This window comes from Aethalodelphis obliquidens, unplaced genomic scaffold (assembly GCF_003676395.1).
Source record: "Aethalodelphis obliquidens isolate GAN/ISIS:26980383/991018 unplaced genomic scaffold, ASM367639v1 scaffold32, whole genome shotgun sequence".
Lineage (NCBI taxonomy): Eukaryota > Metazoa > Chordata > Mammalia > Artiodactyla > Delphinidae > Aethalodelphis > Aethalodelphis obliquidens.
This window is the reverse complement of record NW_020837976.1, coordinates 3,704,693-3,729,973: the sequence shown is the minus strand read 5'-3', so window position 1 is coordinate 3,729,973 and position 25,281 is coordinate 3,704,693. Positions and strand designations below refer to the sequence as shown.

At 41.2% G+C, this 25,281-nt stretch overlaps 1 protein-coding gene across 1 annotated transcript in view; it reads left to right on the top strand.

The window, feature by feature from the left end:
- OSBPL1A (oxysterol binding protein like 1A) overlaps positions 1–25,281 on the top strand; it is a 210,704-nt gene that overhangs the window by 109,366 nt on the left and 76,057 nt on the right. Inside the window, exon 17 of the mRNA XM_027127621.1 lies at positions 8,517–8,679. Coding sequence (XP_026983422.1) covers positions 8,517–8,679 — 163 coding nt within the window. The remainder of the gene's footprint in view (positions 1–8,516; positions 8,680–25,281) is intronic.

Here is a 25,281-nt window from a genome sequence, read left to right as displayed (position 1 = left end):
GCAATGGTCTTTAAGATGGGAAGACTGAGCAATGGTCTTTAAGATGGAGGGCATTGGTAATCAACTATACTCCAATATAAAATAAAAATTAAAAAAAAAAAGATGGAGGGCAGTGTAGCCAGCTGACAACTTGGGGTTCTTACTAAGGAAGAAGAGGAGACTAGATCTTGGGAGAAGTCAGAGTACATGGACCACATTTGTTCTTTTAAGTCCTGAGGCAGTAGGTCTGGGCTGAAACTGGACATTCTGATTAAAAACCAAACCAAACCAACCCTGTAGCTGCTCCACCTATACTCTTCACGGTGGAGTATCTCAACTCTAAGCCAAGTTTGGAACAGAACAGATCTTAAAAGAAAAGAAACCCTTCTCCTGGGGAGGGCATGGATTCAGCCAAGTTCCTAATCTGCCTAACAATCTTGCCATTTTACAGTGATGCCATTCCTGACAGGGGTCCAAGGGATGGTTTTAGCAAGTGCTTTGCTGTAGTCCAGGTAACTGCCTGCCCTCCCTTATTTATCTGGTCCATCAGTCTAGTAACCCCATTCCCCCAAACAGTGAGACCCTCTGCTTCTAAAATTCCTGATCGTGGATTGCCATCGACTGTGTTTAGGGTCTAATGGTTATTGGCAACACCATGGGTTGGAAAGCTTGTGGGCTTTGGCGTTAAAAGATCTTGGTTTCACTTTTTTATTCTTCTCCTAACCTTTGTCAAGTTACTTAAACTTTATGACCTACATATATGCCTTCCTCATAGGGCGGTTAGGAAGGTTTAATGAACAGTATGTAAAAGTGCCTTTTAAAATGTAAAGTGCTATGCATATGCTTTATCAGTCATAGACAGAAACAGCCCTGTGTAAGCAGAACCATTGTTTACACAAATGCTTAGGAAGTTAAGCCCTGTTTTTTTGCTAGATGAACTCTCATACTAAAGTTAAGAATAGTGAGATTTTAAGCAACATTTTTGCTCAGGGTCGTGCACTTAAATTATTAGTTCTGGGATAAACTGTGAAATACTTGTTAATACTGGTTAAAGAGATTTTACCAAAAAAGTTATTTTGCATTGCTTCAGTCCCCCTCTGTTCTCTCCTATTACTATACACCCAAATGTTCTTCATTTTAAAATTCTTTTTCAAGACTTACTATTGAGCATGTCATATGCAACCATTCCAGGCACTTAGGGAATACAGTCATAAACAGCTATTTAATCGGGAGTTTGAGACATGATTAAAAGAATAGACTTTTTAAAATTTCAGACTCTTTATTGAGCAGGTTGGTTTGGCATCTCGCCGTGTTCACAGAGCCAACACTGATTTTTTACATCATACTGAAATTTGTTTGCCACAGTTTAATATATGCTATTACGTGGCAGTTTAACATCCTGTTCTGTAATTTATGTGATACCTAAAAACCTTTTGAAATTTTTAATGCATTATACTATAATCTAGAATAATTTGGAGATTATACATTGATGTAGTAGTGCTCTCAGGCATATAATTCTGTAAGTGCTCACTTCCGGAATGTAAAATGTACATAGTTATGGAAGTTGCACTTTATTGTAGTTGTTCCTTACGTGACTGTGACAATCCGTGTCAACTGATTCAGCTTTGTAATTGAAAGAGAAAATTATTATGAAATCTTACTTGTTCCAAGTTATTTCAAATGCCAGAACCATTGAGCAAGGGAGTGGACTTCACGTGTATTGAATCTACTGCTGGTAGCATACCATGGAAGTGAACGGTACTTTTGTTTCAGAAGACATATTTCTCTTTTCTGCTTCTTTTTTTAAAAAATGTAAACCCGCAACTTAGTCGCATGGTTGTTTGTATGTAGCATTATTCTCCCATTGATTTTATTTCTATGGGAGGTTGTTTTAATTTATTTTTTAAAATTAATTTTTATTGGAGTATGGTTGCTTTACAATGTTGTGTTAGCCTCCACTGCACAACAAAATGAGTCAGCCATACACATACAGATATCCCCTCCCTTTTGGACTTCCCTCCCATTTAGGTTACCACACTGCATTAGGTAGAGTTCTCTGTGCTATACAGAACGTTCCCATCCGTTGTCTATTTTATACATAGTATCAATAATGTGTATGTGTCAATCCCAGTCTCCCAATTCCTCCCTCTGTGGGAGGTTATTTTTAAATCAGACTGACAAAAATAGCTGTCAGATAGTCTGGGTTTATATTAATTCTTCTAAGAATCACTAGCCCTTGCTTTTTAAACTCTCCATTTATTTACCATGTTTCTTAAGTGACTGTTTATTGGGCTCTGTCCTAGATATGGGAATAGGCAGTTACCCCCAAATTCCTCCTTGACTTAAAATGTCTGAAGATACATCTGGGAGTAATTGATTTAACAGATTATTAGCAGAAACTGCAGTTTAACAAGCTCCATTGAGGTCATTTTACTTAGAGTATGTCAGTAAGTCAGCAAGCAGGTAACACCCTCACCTTCATTCCCAAGGCAGAGCGCAGGGACAGAGAAGTATAGAGGTAATTCCCAGTGGGGTTTCCTTTTCTACTGGCTTGAGCCAGATTGAGGAAGATGGCAGTGCCCGTAAGAAAGGGGCTTTTTTTTTTTTAACGGTGCCAGGAGCAAGCCACAGTCTATTATGAGCAAAGGGAAAATTCTGGAACAGCTGCCTTGTGTTGGGTTGACCAGATTAGTGTGAAAGAGGCTTTGGAGGGCCTTGGATATGATCTCATTTGAAATCTCAGGGCAAGCTTTTCAATGCTGTGTATAATGTTACAGAGACTGGTAGCTTCTTACACATCACATGCCGGGACCTATAGGTTGAAGACCTCTGTTTCCTATTCTTTCTAGTTCTTATATGCACTGAGACAAAAGGAGCAACTAGAAGAAAACTTGGTTACACATACCTACTATCTGCGTCTGGGCACGTACATGCTGCTCTTTCTCCTGCAGCTAAGGATGAGCTGTCCGTGCCCTTAGCGAAGGCCAACTGTGTGGATTAGAGCCCATCCTTTCACTGCAAGTTCAAGAACATCATTCCAGCAGTTCTCTCCTTGCACTCCTACATCACTAACTTCCTCTCTGTTGAATCTTTCCCGTCGATGTAGAGACATGCTGGGTTGTCTTTCATAATAAAACCTACTGACCCCCACACCCCCTTCCAGCAATTGCCCCAATTTTCTCCTTTCCTTTTTAGCACAAAGAATAGGCTGTGCTTGCCCTTTCCAAGTTTCCTTCTCTCATTTCTACTCACCCACTCCCGTCATGCCTTTGCCTTCAGCATTCTCTTAACACTCCACTGAGCCTTTCCTTGTCAAGGTCACCATTGACCTCATCACTAAATCCAGAGGGCTTTTCTTAGTTCTCGTATCATTTGATCCATCATCAGTGTTTGACATGTTTAATCACTCGTTCCTCCTTCAAGTACTTCGTTTAGGCTTCCAGAATACCACACACTTCTGAGTTTCCTTCTCTCTCCTCTTTTTTTGTTTCCTTTGCTGGTTCTTTCTCGTCTCTCCCATCAGAAGGAAATCTCAGTCCTTGGATTTCTTCCTGTGTCTGTCTCACTTTCTCCCTTAGTGATTCTATCTAGTCTTAGAGCTTAAAACATAATCTATTTGCAAAGGACTCCCAGAGTTACATCTCTAGCCTGGACCTCTTCCCTGAAGACCTGATTTGGTTATCTAATTGTCTACATGACATCTGCATGAACGTCTCATGGTAACTCTCATGTATGAGTTCCTGATTGTCCTGGTCCCGCAGTCTTCCTGCATTGGGTAGTGATGACGCCATCTTTAGTTGCTCAGGGCAAAACTATGGAGTCATGCTTGATTCTTCTCTCACGTCCCATAGATGAGCCTTCAGAATACATCCAGAATCTGACTACATGTCATCACCTCCATTGCTATTACCCATCTCTTACCTGGATTGTTGCAGTAGCCTCTTAGGGATCTTTTTGATTCTAAGCTTGACCTTCCCCCCAGGTCTCTTCTTCAGCTTATCAGTCAAAGACATTGTGTTAAAATGTAAATCAAATAATGTTACTTCTCTGCTCAGAACCATGCAGTGGCTCCTCTTGTCAGTCACAGTCAAAGCCAGAACTCCTACAGTGGTCTGCAAGCTCTCTGCAGTTCCCCTCACCACCACAGCCTCCTTGCACATCCTACCTCATCTCCATTTCCTCCTATCAGACAAATCTGCTTGGTCACTGAGGCTTATTTATAGTTAAGTAAGTGTCTTTCTTAGTGAGAGGAAGGACTGAAAGAAAAGCCTTCAGGAACATAAGGAAATGTGTACAGTTGAAAAGGCATTGCTGGGATGGCAAAGAAGAAGGGCATTAGGGTCAGCGAAACCCTAAAAGTTAATGTGTGCAAGGGTGCTTTGTAAATCTGTAAAACAAAGCAAATGTATACTATCCATTCATGAGGATATGTTTCCGTACTTGATCGTGCCTGAGACGTGGGATCAGATCTTGATGGTCCTGCACCCTGGGGGTGAGAGTGTGATTCAGCCTGGCTGTGAACCTGGAATAATGTCTGCTTGCATTCACATGAGAGCTGCCCCGCCCAGAGCAGTGCTGTCGTCCTCAACGAGCAGAAGAGCCCTTACCAGCTGTAAATGACCAGGACCACTTTCCAACAGCTGTGTGGCAGTAGCAGGGAAAAGTCAGCATATTGTTGGTCCTCTAACCACGGAAATAAGTGCCAATGCAATTCCTTATCTAAGAAATAAAATTAGATGTTTTTAAATTCAAGATGTAGTATTTTGGTCATAAGCCAATATGTCCTTTGTTATAGCCACACATCCAGTAACAAAGAAGAAAGGAGAAAGACTAATGCTGTTGAACTGACCAGAGTGTAGCCAGTTGAAAGAGCTTAACTAGATTGATCATCAGGGCCAGAATGTCACGGAACCTGTAATTGGATAATTGGCCACAGTGTTCTCTGAATACTAATCACTTACTCCTGCTTAGTGGTGTGTCTTTGCCAGATTTCATCATTGTCTCTGCCTGACTTGACCTCTCAGAAACATAGGTAAGTAACAGGGTGCTTTATAGAAGGAGAGAGCCGATGCAGTGTGTATTTACTGGCTAGCGCGAGACTTTTTAAGACGCTGAATTCTTTTGCTGGCATCCATTCACTGACAGAGTGAAGAACACTTTGGAAGTATTCACTGTGCATCTCACCCACCCATGAAATGGAGTCAGATGAAAGGGGGTCATGTTGAAGTGATGCGAGGAGATTACTGGAAAGGCTTGAATTTGCATTAGTCTTAAGGGGCCACAGACACAGAGCAATGTGTCTATTAAGAATAATTAATAATGTGTAACTATTAAATATGTGATGGTTCAGTCCTTAAGTTGTTCCTAATAAAAAGGTTGGCATTTATGTTTACTTGGTTATATGTTGATTTTTGTTGTGGCAGAGTGGCTGAGGGCATAGATTTTATATGTGAGTTTGAAGAATTCACAGACCCTATGCTAGAAATGGCCTAATGTAATTACAGACACGTGCTGGGCTTCACTGATTTTGTGAAGGAAGGAAGTTCTTTGTTCCCTTAATAAAAACTAGGGTAGTTATAGTTTGAGGATTTAAAAAACCATAGTCATATGCATGTATCAGTGCAAGTGCTGATACACAGAAAAGTGAAGCACTGTGCCTGGAATTTCAGAGAGGGATTGCATAAAGGTACTGTTTCTGTTCCAACATAACTTCTAAGCTGGCAGATGAGAATTCAGAGACAGAGTTGAAAAGTAAGGTGAAGATTTTATGCATAAGTTATCTAAGAACCTATTGAGAAATAGGTGGCGCTGCTAGAGTTCTTCCGTTTGTTTGTTTTTTAATTTGAAGACCACTGTGTTGAAGCCACCAATTAGATTATTCGACAGCAGTAGCATCCCAGAAGCTCCTTATGCAGAACTTGTACTCTGTATCACTTGATGAGTAGTTCTACACTAAACTAAGTAGTTCCAGTACAGGATATCCCCTAAGTGTTTCTGAAATACTGAGATTGTAATAGATTTGGAATGACACTGTTCCAGTTGACTGTTCCAGTTGATTGATTTAATTGACCAAAAAGCATCCACTGCAGTTAAGTATGTTCTTAGATGCTTCTTTAAAGCAACAAGAGAGCGCTTTACTAGTGCAGTTTTTGTGACACACCTACTCTCAGCTACATCACTTTACAGGATGGGGAGGTATTGCCATTTGGTGGGAAGTTTGAGGGTAAGGTACCTTCAGTACAGAAGATCCTGTTATGCTTGAAATTAATACAAGTGCCCTCAGATCAACTGACAGATAAAAACAAGGTGAAAACCAGAACTGTAGGTAGAGCCTCTTCTCTCCCTTCTGCTCCCACCCCTTTCCCTCCTTCTCTGAAGAGCAAGTGAGAACAGATGTCAAGGTGGCAGAACTGCAGGGACGCTTACTTTAAATGGATAAAGGCTCAGGATTTTGTGTGTGGTTTTGTTGAGGGAACTCGATATTTTGGGGCCTCGATCATTTGTTTTGCCACTTTTCTGAAATCGAGATGAATTTAGGTACTGAAACTTACGTATTTGTTAACCAGAAGACATAATTTAGTTGATTCTTACATGGAAAGGTACAGTGTCAACAGCACATTTGCATTTTGATACTTGAACAGCTAAAAAAGAATAAAGCTAAAGGGAGAGGCGTGGGCAGGTGTAAGAGAGTTCGGATCTTCCTGCAGTGGTGTTTTTGGAATCTACAGCAGTGCTGATCTTTTCCATTCAAAGAAGGGTTCATTTTGGATATTGTGGTGAATTTTGTAGGCCTTGTTTATAGGTAAGTGAGTTGTTTAACATATCAAGTGGAGGAAGAACAGTTTTGTTTTGTTTTTTTTTGGTCTAGGTTGACTTCAGCCATAGTAAAAGTATTTCCTCCTTGGAGATAAAATTTTAGATTATAGGAATATTTGCAATTCCTTAAAAATTATAATTATATAAATATTTAATGTTTTTCCGTTTTGCATGTCTTTTCTGCTCATTAGTGCTTACCATTTATTGCAATTTTTATTTCATTATTGCAGTTCTAATAAGAATAACCTCGTTACTGTAATGATAGTAAATACTAAGATGCCTTGAGGACTGGAACTGTTCCCAAGATAATGAAGGTTTAGCCCTATTTTTGTTACAAACTTAGCATTTTGGTAGAACTGTATTTTAAGTCATATCCGGGATTCTTGGAGTGTTGTACCTAACGCGTGGCTGTGAAGTCAGAACGTAGAGGGAGCTGCTGCATCCTTGGGGACCAAGGGGAGGAGACTGAGAGGGATGCCAGGAAGTGGGAGGCGAGGATCAGCAGAGAGCAGCTGGGAGCAGCGGTGAGAGATTCGCCAGCTCCAAGACCCAGGAGCAGATGTTTTGACCAGGAGAAGGTTTCAGAGGTCACCCCATCTAGTGCCTTTCAAACTGTTGGAACAGCCCCTGGCTTTGGGCCTGGAGGGGAAAGTCAAAGAGGCTCCTGACCCAGACCTGGCATCATCCTGTGCAGTTCTGCTTCCTGAAACATCTGTTTTATTTGTTGAGATTACATTTGAGAAATAGGTTGAGCCGCTAGAGTTTTTTTGTTTGTTCTTTAATTTGAAGACCATTGTGTTGAAGCCACCAATTAGATTATTCGACAGCAGTAGAATCCCAGTTTTGTAGGTGAGGAAGCAGACCCAGGAAACTTCTGAGATGACCAGCTCCTCAGGCTGCTGCCTGAAGCGCCGCGTGGGCTCTAGAAGTTGAGGGAGATAATGGAATAGTTGTGGTTTTCAGAGTTCTGATACGAGGATAGGTGAAACTGTTCATACCAACTCTAGTACCTGCTGTTTTACATGAGAGTTAGGTTACTTACATTTTATATGGTTTTAGTTAACTGCAAATTCAGATGCTATTGAATTAGATAGGAAGAACAGATTGTATCTTCAAAGGATTAAGGCTTTGCTTTCTCTGTAATCTATTATTTATTTTGCACACTAGATTCAAGGTAAAATATGGAACCAGAATCAAAATATGTAATTGAAAAATGGCAATTAAAATGTCATTACCTGGCCTCTTGTTCCCCCTCATTTGATATACCAACTATTTTGGAGGTGAACTGGAGGATTATGTCTTATGCTTTGATGTGGTGCACATTTTAATATTTACAGTGGTTTCAATTCTTTATTTTGTTCAAAAACTGGTTTCTTAATTTCATGATTAATGTTGAATGAAATATTCTCTATTAAAAATTTTATATGATTTTCAAATTGGCTAATGCCCTTATACTAGGATCCTGATCATTTGAGCTGAATTTGTTTGCTAGTTCTTAATCTATTTTCATTAGCTGGCAGTGTTGTGAGAAAAGACCCCATGGGAAGAACAGAATTAGCTTAGTAATTTTGCTCATCCATCCATGTGTATGTAGCACGACTGTTTTCATTCCTGATGTTGCAATTGAAGTGGATCTGAAGTGAATAATTTTCATAACCTTTTGAGTAAGTCTATATCTCCTGTCACTCTGAAGTCTTTTTTGTGTATCTGTTTTCTTCCAGGTGAGGAATTTTAAATTGGAACAGGAACAAGAAAAAAACAAAATTTTGTCAGAAGCGCTGGCGACTCTAGCCACTGAACATCATGAATTAGAACAGTCTCTGGTTAAAGGCTCCCCACCTCTCAGCATCCTTAGTGAGGACGAGTTCTATGATGCACTGTCAGGTAATTCTAGAACCCTGCCATCTGCGTTGTTGGTAATTCACAGTTGACCACCTAAATGTCTTCTTAGGGTGGATGTCACCTTGAGTTTCCTGAAATAAACAGATGGAAATGTATCACTTCAGCTCCCCAGATGACCTACTTTTTGTGTGACATTATTAAGGCAGAAGCCCAAAAGTTTGAAATGAAAGTCATCACTGAGTCTGCCTTTGTTGACAGCATATGCTGTGCTGGGGCCAGAGTGCGGTGAATCTGGTTTGTTCCTTTATTTGGTGACTGTTAAATACCTCCTGGTGCAAGGTGCTATTATATGTTAAAGGGTAGAGAGATGGATAGTTTCTATTCTCAGAGAGGTCGAAGAGTGAAGGACACATATAAGAAGAGTTGGCTACAGTGTGGTATGCTGTGTGCCAAAGGAGAGGTGAGACCTCGGTGTAGCTGAAACAGAGAAAAGGAAGAGCTTAACTTGGCCTCAGAGATACAGGCGTCAGAGCGACGTAGCATACTGGCAGCGAGCAGGGACTCCAGAGTCAGATTCCCTGAATTGGAATCCTGCCCCTGACGCTGGTCAGCTGTGTGACCGTGGGCAAGTTCCATGACCTTCCTGGTTCTCAGCTCTCACATATTTAAAATGGGGATAATTATAGTTTCCATTTCAGTGGGTTGAGTCAGGATTAAGTGGGTTCACATGTGTAAGTAGTGTTTGGGACAGTGCCTGACAGGTACCACGTGTTCAAAAAATGGGAGATGTGTGTGGAGAGGTGAGAATGACTTTTGAGAGGAGGTACTGCTAAGTAGTTTTGACTTTTTAGGAACTTCCTTCAGAATTTTGAGGTAGATGTGGGCGGGGTCATGGAAGGAAGCCTGGGAGCGGGTGGTTGGAGATCAGCGAGATGGAAAACAATTCTTTTATGCGAAGAAAGTAAGTGCTTATCTAAGTAGATGAACATATACAATTGATGGGTCTCACAAAACTTGACCATGGAAGCAGGAGACCTCAGTGGATATGGAATTAAAGGGTCAAATTAATGATAGGAAAGGGAAAGAAGCACAGTGAGAGGTTGTAGAAATGAGAACTACAGAAGATTAGGTTAAGAAAGTTAAAATGGTGTGATGATACAGGACAAGGAAAATGATGTTGGTGGATATACAGAGAAGAGATTCTTTATAGAAGATAAACAGCACATAGGAACATTAATTTTAGAAGTGTGACATGATCAAAAGAAGCGGAAAAGCTAATTCTAATAGCCAGATTTGGGAATAATTAGAGAAAGGATTGTAATGACTATGATGATAGCAGTTAGATGTGGTGTTTGTGAAAATAGTGAGTCAGATTGAGAAGAGAATGTAGAGACCGGATGTGAAAGCAGTGGAATGAGTGGCAGAGGTAAAGGAAGCATTTAACCTGATTGACGGAGGAGGGAGGAGAGGGTGAAGGACACTTGAGGCTGCTGACATTTCTTCACATCAACTCTCTGCCATGTCCAGTCCTGTTACCGCCTGTATTCCTTCTGTTTGGGGCATCCAGAAAGGAAAGCTGCCAGACAGATTATTGGATTAAATGCAAAGAGGTCTGAATGTAAAAGAACCTAGACACTTCAGCTGCTCATCTTTGCTGTCCTTTTAAAAAACAAAGGAAAAAATTTAATTTTTATTTTAGAAAAGGTATTTGTTATAAATAATTCAATGTAAAAGTATGTATAGTGCCCAGTGAAATTTTCCCTTCATCCCTTACCCTAATTGTGCACTCTTCCTCAGAGATTCTTATTAACAGCTTGATAGATTCTCTTCCAGACCTCTTTAAAGCATTCGCGTGGATATATGCATGTGTACGTATGGGGTTTTTAAAGAATCATGAATGGAAGTAGCTGTATAATTGTTCTAGATCTGCTTTTTCATGTAACAGTGTATCTTGGAAATCTCTCCCATCAGTGTTATAACTCTAGCTCATTCTTTTTAAAGGTTGCATAAAAGTCAATGATGTGATTTAGTAGAGTTTTCTTAGTTATTCTCTTCCTGATAGACATTTAGCGGCTACTGTCATCTTTCTACTTCTCAGTCATATTTTCACATTTATTTCCATAGTCGTCTCCTCTGGGAGAAGGCGATAAGAAGAACTGCAGTCCCTGGGTCAGGACTGGCAAATGAATTTCATCTCAAGTGCCAATTCAGATTGGTTTGCAGTCATAACTGCCTGCTTGATGGGTTGCTGTGTTGAGAAGGATCCCAAGGCTGAGTCCAGTGCCTAGCTTAGTCAGCGTGTTCCACCGTGGCTGGAGATAAGGAGCTAGAAGGACAGGTGCCTTGAGTTTACTCATCCCTGCCCTGAGTGACCCACCTGAGTTCTATTATATTTGCCTGAACATAGTAGCTTTTCTTTGGCCACTCCTACTATTTCCTGCTACAAATCTTGGGAATCATTTGGTCCAGTGTAAAACTGTATTAAAATTACGAATCAGATGCCCAAGGTTGAAGTGTTGCCCTGCTGATGACCTAGCCACGTAATTCACTGAGATCATAAAAGCCTTCATTTGGGAATGACTTCATCTTCTCACTACAGTCTACACGTTAACCTCCATTCCCTTTCCTCTTTCTCTTCTGTTACAAAAGAAGTGTCCCCTTTTCATTAAGGCCATTCCCTCCTGATTTGTTCGATACCCATCTCCTTGTGCCTTCTCCAGAACTTTTGTTTAGTTATTGCTTCTTTCATCTACAGTTTTTTTTTCTCCCAATTTTATTGAGAAATAATTGACTTACAGCACTGTATAAGTTTAAGGTATACAGCATAATGATGTGACTTACGTACATCGTGAAATGATTGTCACAAGAAGTTCAGTGAACATGCATCATCTCATATAGATACAAAATCAAAGAAATAGAATAAGTTTTTTTCCTTGTGATGAGACTTCTTAGGATTTAACTTTTCTTAACTTTCATGTATAACAACATACAGCAGTGTTGATTATGTTTACCATGTTATACATTACATCCCTAGTACTTATTTATCTTATAACTGGAAGTTTGTACCTTTTGAGACTACCTTCATCCATTCCCCCTCCCCCCACTCCCCACCTCTGGTAACCAAAAATCTCATCTTTTTCTGTGGGTTTTTAAAATTTGTTTTTGAAGTATAATTGACCTGTAACAGTACGTTAGTTCCTGTTACACAACATAGTTATTCAATATTTCTGTACATTTAAAAATGATCACCATAAGTCTAGGCATCTGGAAGTTTGTACCTCTTAAGCTCCCTCACCTAACTCTTTCAATACCACATTCTCTTAAATGCTAACTTAAAATTCCTGTAATAGTTTCCTATCGCTGCCATAACAAATTACCACAAATGTAGTGGCTTAAGTAATGCAGATTCATTCTCTGAGCTCTGGAGGTCGGAAGTCCTGCAGTCAAGGTGTTGGCAGGTCTTTGTTCCCTCCGGAGGCTCTAGGAGAGAATCTGCCTTCTTGCCTTTCTAGCTTCTAGAGACCACCTGCCTTCCTTGGCTCAAGGCCCCATCCTCCACCTTCACAGCCAGCAGTTTGACATCTTCCAGTCGCTCTGACTCTGACCTTCCTTCCTCCCTTTTATAAGGACCATAGCAATCACAGTGGACCCACTCAGATAATCCAGGGTAACCTCCCCATGTCAGGGGCCTTAACTCTGTCACACCTGCAGAGTTCTTTTACCGTGGAACGTAACACATCCACAGGTTCCACAGAGACTAGGTCGGCCGTCACTGGGGGCCATTGTTCTGACTACCGCAGTTCCCAAATTTATTTCTCCAGCCCTAACCTCTTGTGAGAGACTTATATACTGAGCTGTTTGCTGGATAAAGAAAAGATGAATTCTTGATCTTCCTCCTGGAGTTTGCTTCATTTTAGTAAGTGGCACCTCTTTCCTGTCCTAAAGCTGTAAACCTGGGAGTAGTTCATGGCATTCACGTGCCACCTCCATGAAACGCAGACCGGGGTCCGTCCATTCTACCTTCGCGACCTACTTTGAATCCACCTATTAATATGTTCTGTTACTACAGGGTGCGGGTTAAAAGTGTAGGTGCTGCAGCTGGAAGGCTGTTGATAAGTGATGGCTCTACCAATTCCTGTACCCGTTGCGAAATGATTTCACTTTACAGTGCCTCATTTCTTCATCTGCAAGTAGGTCATAGGATTATTGGGAGGAATAAACTAATAAATATTTGTACTTAAAACAGTGCCTGGCACACTAGGGGGCTGCCCATTGTTCGCTCACAGTACCGTCACCTGCGCTGCACACGCTCTTGTCCAGCCTCTTAACTGATCACTGTGCTTCCAGCCTTGCCTTATGGAGGTTCACGCCATATACACCACCCACACTGATGCTTTGTAGACAATCACATCATCGCATTCCCCAGCCTAGGATCCTTCAGTGGCTCTTCACTGCACCTAGAATAAAATCCAGACTCCCTAGCGGGCCTTCAAGGCTCCTGACGTGACCCACACCTTGCCTGTCCCTTGTTCGTTCACTCGCTGGGCTCCAGCCACACCAGGCCTCCTCCATCCTCACAACGCAGCAGTGACAGAGGCTATTGGGTCGGAGGTAAGAGAGAACAAAAACAAGTATACAAACCTGTATTTCATTTAAAGCTTTTTTAAATTGCTGAATCAGAATAATAGATTAAATCAAGCCTATCCTAATATCAGTATTTAAAAGATGTGAGGGCTTCCCTGGTGGCGCAGTGGTTGAGAGTCCGCCTGCCGAGGCAGGGGACATGGGTTCGTGCCCCGGTCCGGGAGAATCCCACGTGCCGCGGAGCGGCTGGGCCCGTGAGCCATGGCCGCTGAGCCTGCGCGTCCAGAGCCTGTGCTCCGCAACGGGAGAGGCCACAGCAGTGAGAGGCCCGCGTACCGCCAAAAAAAAAAAATTTTTTTAATAATAAAATAAAATAAAGGATGTGAGAAAAAGGGTTTTAAAGATACTTCTCTTAAAATATTTCTAAGTTATTTTCACGAAATGCTTAAACTGCTTTTTTAAAGTCAGTTACAACTTGTTTTACTTCCTTTAAAATTAAGTCCATGTGACTTCCTGATTTCCCTTTAAAATTTTTTTCAGATAAGCAGGATCAATGAAAATCTAATAACAGTGGGTGAGACAAAACTTGATATAAGCCTACAGTGTAGTGTATTTTTTTCCAGTCCCATGGGATCTTTTGATTATTTAATTTTTTTCCAGTATGCTCAATGAGTTAAGATTTCATAAAATTCCATAAAGCAAACAGATGCTTTCTCACAATTTGGTTTAATTCCATCGTGTAACCCGATTAGAAGGAACTACATCTAATGAAGTGTCACATCTTGTCCTCATGGTGCGTGTGCTTAAGGAATGAAATAGTTAAATCGAGGGAGGTTTCTGATATTACTACCTGTGAGTGAGCGCTTCCTGGGAAAAGGGCTAAACCTTCATGCGTGTTAAAGCAAAAGGTTTAATGAGAAACTAGAGGCTAACTCGTTCTGTGGGAAAATTCCATTTAGCTGGCAAATAAAGAACAGAAATATGTAGAAGGTACCACTTCAGGGAGGAATAGAGCAGCGCCTTCCACATGTTCCTTCCATCGTTCTGCCCTTTTCATTTCACCCTCACTTGATGCCGCCCCCTTCTTCTACCAAAGCTCTTGAATATCTCTAAAGCATCAGCTCTCCTGGGTAGCCTTTCCTCACTCCCCCAGGCAGAATTAATGGTTTCTCCTTTTGTGTTCCTTCAGTTTACACCTCTTTCATAGCCCTTTGGTTGTATTGTGCTTGTCTCTTTATGATGGTAGAGACCCTATCTATTTATATTCCTGAGGTACTTAACATAGACTCAGAGTTGCTCTGTAAATGCTTGTTGAATGCAGGTTGTTGAACAAATGTCATTGATATTTCTGTCCTCCCTAAAAATATATTGGTTTTCAGTAAAGAGCACAAAAGAAGCAGTAACACTTGTGAATTTCACGTGGTCTGCATGCACCACTTTGGATGCTATGTGGAAGAGGAGGGGTGGGTGACAGAGGAGTGAGCTGGGATGAGATGTAATTAAAAGATAAAATTTGTTCTTGAGGAATTTATGATCAAGTTGGAGGTATGAGACTTGCTCCCAGAGCGGGGGCAGGGGGGGGGGATGAAAAAGTAGCTAAGGGGGAGAAAATTAAAGGTGCTTGGCTTTATGGATGTCCTAAGGCATTATTTTACCAGTTACCAGTTTTGTTACCAGTTAAATAACTTAATGGCTGTTATTCTTTAGCACTGGTCTGAGATAGCAGTTTCACTAAAATTCCTGCCTTTTGAATGTTAAAACTTCAAAATGTATTGTCTTTCTTACTGTCTGTTCATTTTCCTTTTTAGAAACATGATGAGATCAGTTGTGCAAGAAAGCCTTTCTTGTAGGTTTTCCTCTTAATGCTATTTTGGTTAAAATGTGCATGAATAATGCATACAAATCCAATAGTGTAGATTGGTAAAACCAGTAGAACGTTATGTCACAAAATTGAAGCCAGCTTTAGCATTTCTCAGCAGTTGCAAGAGTCGATGCTCACGTCTTTTAAATCAAAGGTTTTAGAATGGAAAGCGTTAAAATAGCAACTTTGGTTTTGTCCGGAGGAGAGTAACATAGGAAGTTATGACCCATGTGGAATAATGTTTAATCCAATAAATACAACTGGTAATAGTTGAGAAAAGAAGTGACATCTCTGCTGACAGTTCACATAGAAGACGCAGGATTTGACCCAGGTGATCAGAGGTATTGGCAGGAAAGCCGAAGAGCACCGTGACCTTTTAGTAAAGGCTATGCGCTCTGTTCTTTATGTTTCTGAGCCTGGTGTCCTCTTCTACAGTTTAGTTTTGAAATAACCTGTACAGTTCTTATCTGGGCCTTTTCTGTGAGTCTTTACTCTTGTCTGGACCTGCCTAGGATGTGGAGATCTCTCCCTCCTCTGTATTCCCAGCAGTTTTTTCTCTGGTCTTTTTTTTTTATTTTATTTTTGACGATTAGCCATACTACCTTGTTCTTGCCCTTTTTCTTGTTATATAACTTTTTGTGTCTTTGTTCCTCATCTTCCCCCAAGCCCTGCATTTCCCTTAAGGACAGAGACCTTGTTGTCTTAACTTTTGTATTTCCTCTGTTGCCCAGTACAAAACAAGTTCATTGGTTGATATGATGTGCAGCAAATTGAGTACCACAGAGTATGGCTGTTATTAAACCCCTTCTGTATGTAGTATGGTACAACACTCTGGAGAAAATCTAAGTAGTGCCCGGGGCTCTTACTCTCGTTTTGTGTTTATAACATTAAAAAATTATCCAGCAGGGTTTCCCTGGTGGCGCAGTGGTTGAGAGTCCGCCTGCCGATGCAGGGGATACGGGTTCGTGCCCTGGTCCGGGAGGATCCCACATGGCGCGGAGCGGCTGGGCCCATGAGCCGTGGCCGCTGAGCCTGTGCCTCCGGAGCCTGTGCTCCGCAACGGGAGAGGCTGCAGCGGTGAGAGACCTGTGTACCGCAAAAAAAAAAAAAAAAAAAAAAAAATCACTGTAAAACCATGTGCATTTTGTACTAGTGTTGAAAGCATGTCCTTAACCAGACACACTTACCCAGTGCCCACTGTGTGCAGTGCTTTGCCAGGCATGGCACTACCAAGGGAAAGAAGATCCAGTCCCTGAATCAGGGTTTCGTAGTCAGTCCAGGGGAAGAGGCTGAGCATGGAAAGATGGGCACAATGTGACGTGAAAAGGGTTTGGGCCTCCAGCCCACCAGAGCTACTCACTCCCAAGATCAGCCCCCGGAGTTTGCCATTCTCAGTGACTATATCTACGCCGTCATCTCAGTTTTATACATCCCACAATCTAACCACTGTCTCCTGTCTTTGAACCCATTCTCTTAAAAACCCTGATCCCAACATTTCTTTGACCAACCACAGTGTCTTCTCCGTGTTTTCACTGTTCCTCTCCGCTCGTGTCCTTGTTCCGTCCTTACCAGCTCAGATGGCGCGGCTGTCATATAATCGCCCCCCTGCCTTTCTCTCCCTGCACTGTGCTCACCCAGCCCATCCCTCCCCTCCTTCCGCACCAGTCCTCAAGTGACTGGCCACGCTGGCAGCTCTTGCTTGAGACCTACAGCTGTTTAATTTCTGTGGTGCCCTTTTGCTGCCCAGCAGTCCTACTTCATTTCCCTTGTCAGTTCCTTTTACATGCTTATTTCATACTTTTCTCACTTAAAATTTCTAATACCTTCATCCTCTGTCCTGCTCCATCGGAGGACATTATTTATGTCACTGAGAAACTCCTCGTGTTTCCACTCACACACCTGGCTGTGTACATGTGTGGGCATATTCTGCTTTCTCTACATCGAAGAATGTTATGTCCCTAACTGACGCCAGCCCCTCCGTACGTGCCTGGGATCCCAGTGCCTCTGACTTACATCAGGACATTAATGCAGCTCCTTCTTTCTCCCAGGTAATCAGTTATTCCTGATGCCCATCAGCTATCTTATCTTTCAGAATGCCGTATCTTACACAGATACCTTTGATCCACATCACTTTCCTCTTCTAGAATTCTTTCTTGAACAGCCTCTATTTATGTTTATTCTCACGATTCCCCTGCAGCCGCTCTCGACTAAATCACCGCCGTCACATACTCAGCTGCCTAACTGAGCGGTCCTCTCTCAGTTCGCATCTTTGTCGGCCTTTCACCAGCACTTAAAGTTGTTGAGTCCTCCTTCCTTCCAAACACTTTCTTTACTTGCTTTCCAGAGTGCCAGTCTCTTTTGATTTTACTGCTCAGTTCCCTTTGCTTGTCGTCTTGTATCCTTCTGACTTCAGATGTTAGCGTGTCTTGGGGTGCAGGCATTGTTTTCTGCACTCACCCTTTAGATCCTTTGTACTCAGAGTGTGGTCTCCGGATCAGTAGCGTCACCTTCACCTGGAAGCTTGTTGGAACTGCAGAGCCGCAGGCCCCAACTCAGACCTAGTGAATAAGAATTTGCATTTTTTCAAATCCGTAGGGGCTTCATATGGACATTAAAGCTTGAGCAGCTTGCCTTGCACGAGCTCATCTGGTCCCATGCCTGTGAATATTGTCCAAATTTCGCTAAGTCCAAAACTTTACGTCTCTAGACTCAGTCAGTCTTGCCCCCTGAATTTCAGACTCCTGTCTAACTGTCTACTTGGCACATTCACTTAAATATCTAATGAGATCTCCAGGGTGTCTTAGAATGTCCAGAAGAGAATTCTTGATTTCTGCTCACAAGCCTGCCCCTCCTGTGGTCCATACTTTGGTAGATGGAGGATCTGTCTTTCAGTGCATCAACATTCACATTCAGTCCATCAACAAATTCCGTCAGCTCTACCTACAACATATAGCAGAGTCTGACCACTTCTCATCATTCCACTCCCACCACCCTGGCCCCCATCATCTCTCACCTGGTTTCTGACAGGGGCTTTCTGACTGGTCCCTCTGCTTGCACCCGCGTCTCCAGCAATATTTTAAATAACAGCATTCAGAGTGATCGTTTCCAAACGTGAATCTGTTCATGTCAGTTCCCTGCATGGAACCCTCCAATGGCTTTGCTTCCTGGATGGAATAAAAGCCAGAAGGCCTTGTTCTGGCCATCTGCCACCTTCTGAGATCTGCTCTGTCCTCCTCACTCACTTCCTTCCATCACTGGCCTCAATGCAAGTTCCTGGACTTGCCAAGCATGTTCTCTTCTAGGCCTTCACTTTCCTTCTGCCTGGAGCTCTCTAATCCCAAATGTCTACAGTGCTTACTCCCCCACTTCCTTCCTTTTTCTGCTCAGAAAGACCTTCACTGTATCATTTTCTATCCTTTTTCTCTTGCCTTTAAAAAACCCAAAAAACAACAACAAAAAAATACAGCATCTTTCACACATAATGTTCATTCATTTGTAGATCTTCTACAAGTAGAATATAAGCTCCTCAGTGAGAGAGGCATTTTGCTTAGTGCATGGATGCATCCCAGCCCCTACACTAGTGCTAGACAGACGGAGAAGGAGGCGCTCAATACATATTTATTGAACAAGTAAATGAATTAGCGTCACCAACTCATACGTAAGGAGTGTTACAGAAATTCAGAGGAGAGGCAGCTAACTGCTTGGGAAAGTTGGGGAGAGCATCACAGAATAAGTGATGCTTGAGGGGTGTTGTGAAGAGTCAGGAAGGAGTTCTCCAGACGGATAAGATGGTGGTCAGATATGCTTTGTGGAACAAGAAAACACATGCAAAGGTAGAGAAAAATAGTTTTCAAAGACATCATGAAAATGCACTATGGCTGAGGCAGGGGTGAGCGTATTGGATGCTGAGAAATAGTGATGGGATGAAGCCAAGAAAGTAATTTAGGACCAGCTTGTAATGAGTCTTGTGATAAGATTCTGCTGAAGATTTTTCATTTTAGCCTGTTAAGTGGTGGGCAGCCGACAGACGTGATTAAGTATACAGAGTGATGTCAGATTAGTATTGAATATTTTATAAAGTTTTTTTTTTAGTAAACATTGTGGAATTTTTAGAATATTCTTGCATTATATTAAGAATTGGAAATTCAAAGAAAATAAGACATGGTCCCTACTTAGGAGTTTACATTCTATTAGCATATGAGTATTTTAGGAGTAAAGATTGATTTGAGGTCCTAGTGTCCTAGATGAGAGGTGACAGGAATTTCCATAAAAGCAACTTAAGTGAGAATGGAAAGTTTCAGTTCCTCCCTTTATTGCTTTAATGAATACATATCCTGACCTTTGTCCCTCAAGGAAGCCTGGTTGACTTTCTTGACTTGATGAAATCCCTGCTGTAGGCTCCCCATGCATCATAGTCCCATAGCATTTCCTGTAGTTGAAGTTTTGTATGCTTATGTTTTTTTGTCAGCCCTGCCACTCAACCAGACTGTAAATCCCTTAAGGAACTTTGCATCCCTAGCAACTTGCATAGACTTTGGCACCTGTTAGGAGTTCAGATATTTGAGTGAATAAAATTTGGGGATACATTTTAAAGGCTACGTTGACTGAACTTGAAGACCAGTTGGTTGTGGCAGATAATGATGTGCTGAGGATTTCCACCTATTTACTGAAAATTCTCACTTTGGCCCAAAGCATCTCAAACTCCGTATAGTGGAAACTGGACTTGTCATCCTGATCTGCCCCCTTGTATATGCCCTGTCTTGGCTAATGGCATCATCATCTACCCACCATGCAAACTACAGATGTGAAAGTCATCTCTTACCCCCTTTCCTCACACCCTCCCCATATCCAAGTATCTAGTTGTCTTCTTTTTTCTTCCTGTTTTCTGCCCCAGTATTCACTGTCGGGGCCTTAGTTCAGCTTTTGAGCCCACAGACTTTGTCTTCCCGCTTCTGGTCATTATCCCTGCCAGCCCATCTTCCACATCGCATATTGTCAGGTGTGGTGGGCAGAAAAATGGTCCCCCAAGGATACGTTCACCTGCTCATCCCAGTAACCTGTAACCTTTTTTTTGGAAAAAAAGATCTTTGCAAATGGAATTAAGTTAAGGAATTTGAGGTGAGATAATCATGGATTATCTGGGTGGGACCTAAGTGCTGTCACAAGTATCCTTATAAGAGAAAGGTAGAGGGAGATTAGACCCACAGAGGAGAAGGCAATGTGAGGATGGAGGCAGAGATTAGAGTGATGTGGCCACAAGCCCAGGAAAGCTGGAAGCCACCAGAGGCAAGAGGCAAGGAATGGACTTTCGTTAGAGCCTTCAGAGGGATGGTGGTCCTGCAAACGCTTTGGTTTTCGTTCATTGAAACTGATTTTGGAGTTCTGGCCTCCAGAGTTATGAAAGACTACAATTTTGTTGTTTTAAGCCATCAAGTTATGCTAATTGTTACAGTGGCCATGGGACAGTGATGTGTGAGAGTTATCTGTAAAGTGTAAAATGGATCTTATCACTCCCTGGCAAAACATCCAAAGACTCTCCATTACTACAGATTCAGTGTAAACTCTGTGATCTGACCCACGTTTAAGCTTCATCTCTGACGACCACATCTTTTCCCTCTGGCTACTCGCCTCTCTAGCTATGCCAGATATTCTTAGACACACACCTTGTTCTTTCAGGCGTGGGACTGTTGCTCTTCCCCTTACACCTGATACTCTCTTTTCCTGCCTTAAATTCTTAGTCATCATTACAGCTCAGATGTCATCTCTGCCTGGGAAGTTTGCCTGGAAACTTATCCTGCTTCCTCTGAGAGTGACTTCTTCAAGTATTCCCACACTTTGTATAAACATATGTTTACTTGCATGTCTTCCACTAGATTGCACTTTGAATATTTGGAGGGCCCCACCCATATCTCATTAATCTTTCTAAACTGTTTCAGCAACGAGCCCTTTCTTTGCCAGGTACATGGTAGGTATTGGTAAGTGTTGATTTATTAAACTGAAGTCACATGAAAGAACTTTCTTTTATAACTGTGGATTATTCTATGACTGGTCTTTAGTTCTAGAATATGTTCTTTGTAGAGTGAATGCATAGGTGACCTTGAAAATGATTTTAAAGATGTCAGCAGGACAAATTGGGAAGGTCTGGATTTAGTCACCCAAAATAGATACACATAAGTCTTTCAGTAGCCCACACACAAATGTTTTGAATAATTCTTCATCCGCAGTTACATGTGCAGATTTTGCAAGTTGGGGAAAACCGTAGTAGATTTAGTTGCTTGGGGAAAAGCCAGTACTTTTAAGAAACTGTCGTAATCAACACTGTACCATTTGGCCGATTGTGACCTTGCACCTCGTTCAGGGAGGGTATGTCTAGAATGTCTCTGACTCTTGTTGCTTGCTGCCACCATTCTGTTTCAAGCTTTTGTCACTTCCTCAGTAGGTTATTGTAGCAATCTCTTGGCAGCCCCTTCTGGACTCACCCGGATTTTCTGTTTACAGTTTATTTTAAATGTGGTAGGTTTCATTGATTTTCCTTGTGTGCTTCGTATTTACTACGTTATTTTTGAGTTTACAGGATTGTACATTAAAGCTAAATAAACATTTGGCGCTGATATTTTAAGCTTGGGTTACTTTGGGGTTACTTTGGACATTCTTAGAAGATGCCTAGTTCTTGGGAAAGCATAAACAATGGAGGTATTAATTTGGCGTGTGTGCCTTCTGACTATTTCCTGTTACCTTAAGTAACGGGGAGGGGCTATTTGGACATTATCCACAGTTCTTCCACATCTTGCTCCTTTGTACTATTTGTTCTCAAGTTAGTTTTCAGAGGTCATGTTAAAATACTTATCAGCATAACGTAAGAATTGTTGGCACGTTTATATCATTAATTTTATGACCTCTTTCAGCCTTTTAATAGGAGAAGCTCAAAAAAGTAGGATAAAGGTAACGATCCTCTTAATGCTGAAGTTTTTTTTACACCACTTTATTTGAGGTATGATTGACATACAAAAAGCTGTACACATTTAACTCATACAACTTGATGAGTAAAGTTTTAAAGCCATGCTAACCCAGTCACAGCCATTGGCTTCCAAGCTGTTTGGTTGAAAGGGGATAGTGTTCAATCTGAAATGTGTTCGAAATTATTTTAAATCCCAATGTGGTCAGAGCTTTTAAGTTTCTGGGCCACCAGAGATCTGTGAACAAACTTTCCACTGTTTTAATCAGGCAAAGATTCTGTCTACCTTAAATGCTTGTACATAGCCTAGAGCATTTATCTTGTAAAATACAGCCTGTTTTTCAGAGTGATGTTATGACACTTTTTATATAAAATATAATTAGTAATTAAACCACCTGAATCCTTTTTGGAAATAGATGGGAATAAATAAACCCACGAGTAAGTACAAACTAAGTATTCCATTTCCAGGTATAGTCATTACATAGGGCTATACAGATTTTCCTAACTGCCCATTTAAAATTCAGTGAATAATGTAAGGCTATTTTATAAATCCCTTACCCTGTTTTTCAGGGATGGATTGAAGCATCCTGAAAATTTTGTGTGTCTCTACTTAGTATAGAAACACAGATGTGCGTAAGGGGAAAATGCAGTGATAAATAAAAGGGAAAATGAAAGGCTAATTTTGTCTGAAATCTAGGTGTGGATACTGTTAACATTTCTGCTGCTGTATTCAAAAATACATCTGTATAAAAATCCACCAATTTTTCTCCATGTCTGTGTGGCTTTCTTTCATCACTGGCATTGAGGTGAGAGATGACAGGACCAGAATATAGACCATGCATCCAGCATGATAGGTCTTTGGCGTTGGCTTGACAGGTTTTTGTTTGCTTTTTTGTTTTGGGTTTTACTTGGTTTTGGTTTTATTCTGGTAAAATAAACATAACACATATACCATTTTAACCATTTTTAAGCATGCAGTTCAGTGTCATTAAGTACATTTTTGTCCAACCAGCACTGCTGTCCATTGCCAGAACTTTTCCATCATCCCCAAATAAAACTGTACCCATTAAACAGTAACTTCCCCCCCCATTTGTTTGTTTTTAAAGCATGTACAGTACCCTTACTATTATAACCACCATATATAAGGTGTTAAGCACACTCTTTCCAATACTTTATGCTTTCCACTGAGGCATTAATGTATTGCCCAGAAACACTGAATGGTAGATAAGTTCTGGCCTATTTGATATTCGTATGTGCAGGCAAAATTGAAAAACCTGTTTTAAGATTGCATTATCACCTCAGCAGCACTAAGATCTATCACTTGAAAATTACTCTTATGAGCCAGGTATGCTCCATTGCTGGGTTGCCTCAGGCCAAACAACCAACAGGGAGGGAACCCAGCCCCACTCATCAGCAGATTAAAGTTTTACTGAGCTCTACCCACCAGAGCAACACCCAGCTCTACCCTCCACCAGTCCCTCCCATCAGGAAGCTTGCACAAGCCTCTAAGATAGCCTCATCCACCAGAGGGCAGACAGGACAAGCAAGAAGAACTACAGTTCTGCAGCCTGTGGAAGCAAAACCACATTCACAGAAAGATAGACAAAATGAAAAGGCAGAGGACTTTGTACCACATGAAGGAACAAGATAAAACCCCAGAGAAACAACTAAATGAAGTGGAGATAGGCAACCTTCCAGAAAAAGAATTCAGAATAGTGATAGCGAAGATGATCCAGGACCTCGGAAAAACAATGGAGGAAAAGATTGAGAAGATGCAAGAATTGTTTAACAAAGACCTAGAAGAATTAAAGAATGAACACCTAGAAGAAGTAAAGAACAAATAGATGAACAATACAATAACTGAAATGAAAAATACACTAGAAGGAATCAATAGAAAAACTGAGGCAGAAGAACGGATAAGTGACCTGGAAGACAGAATGGTGGAATTCACTGCCGCAGAACAGAATAAAGAAAAAAGAATGAAAAGAAATGAAGATGGCCTAAGAGACCTCTGGGACAACATTAAACGCAACAACATTCACATTATAGGGGTCCCAGAAGGAGAAGAGAGAGAGAAAGGACCTGAGAAAATATCTGAAGAGATTATAGTCGAAAACTTCCCTAACATGGGAAAGGAAATAGCCACCCAAGTCCAGGACGTGCAGAGTGTCCCAGGCAGGATAAACCCAAGGAGAAACATGCTGGGACACATAGTAATCAAACTGACAAAAATTAAAGACAAAGAAAAATTATTGAAAGCAACAAGGGAAAAACAACAGATAACATACAATGGAACTCCCATAAGGTTAGCAGCTGATTTCTCAGCAGAAACTCTACAAGCCAGAAGGGAGTGGCATGATATATTTAAAGTGATGAAAGGGAAGAACCTACAACCAAGATTACTCTACCTGGCAAGGATCTCATTCAGATTCGATGGAGAAATCAAAAGCTTTACAGACAAGCAAAAGCTAAGAGAATTCAGCACCACCAAACCAGCTCTACAACTAATGCTAAAGTAACTTCTCTAAGTGGGAAACACAAGAGAAGAAAAGGAGCTATAAAAACAAACGCAAAACAATTAAGAAAATGGTCATAGGAACATACATATTGATAATTATCTTAAACGTGAATGGATTAAATGTCCAACCAAAAGACACAGGCTCGCTGAATGGATACAAAAACAAGACCCGTATATATGCTGTCTGCAGGAGACCCACTTCAGGGGCACATACAGACTGAAAGTGAGGGGATGGAAAAAGATATTCCATGCAAATAGAAATCAAAAGAAAGCTGGAGTAGCAATACTCATATCAGATAAAATAGACTTTAAAATAAAGAATGTTATAAGACACAAGGAAGGACACTACATAATGATCAAGGGATCAATCCAAGAAGAAAATATAACAACTATATATGCACCCAACATAGGAGCACCTCAATACATAAGACAACTGCTAACAGCTCTAAAAGAGGAAATCAACAGTAACACAATAATAGTGGGGGACTTTAACACCTCACTTAAACCAATGGGCACATCATCCAGACAGAAAATTAATAAGGAAGCACAAGCTTTAAATGACACAACAGACCAGATACATTTAATTGATATTTATAGGACATTCCATCCAAAAACAGCAGATTACACTTTCTTCTAAAGTGCACACGGAACGTTCTCCAGGATAGATCACATCTTGGGCCACAAATCAAGCCTCAGTAAATATAAGAAAATTGAAATCATATCAAG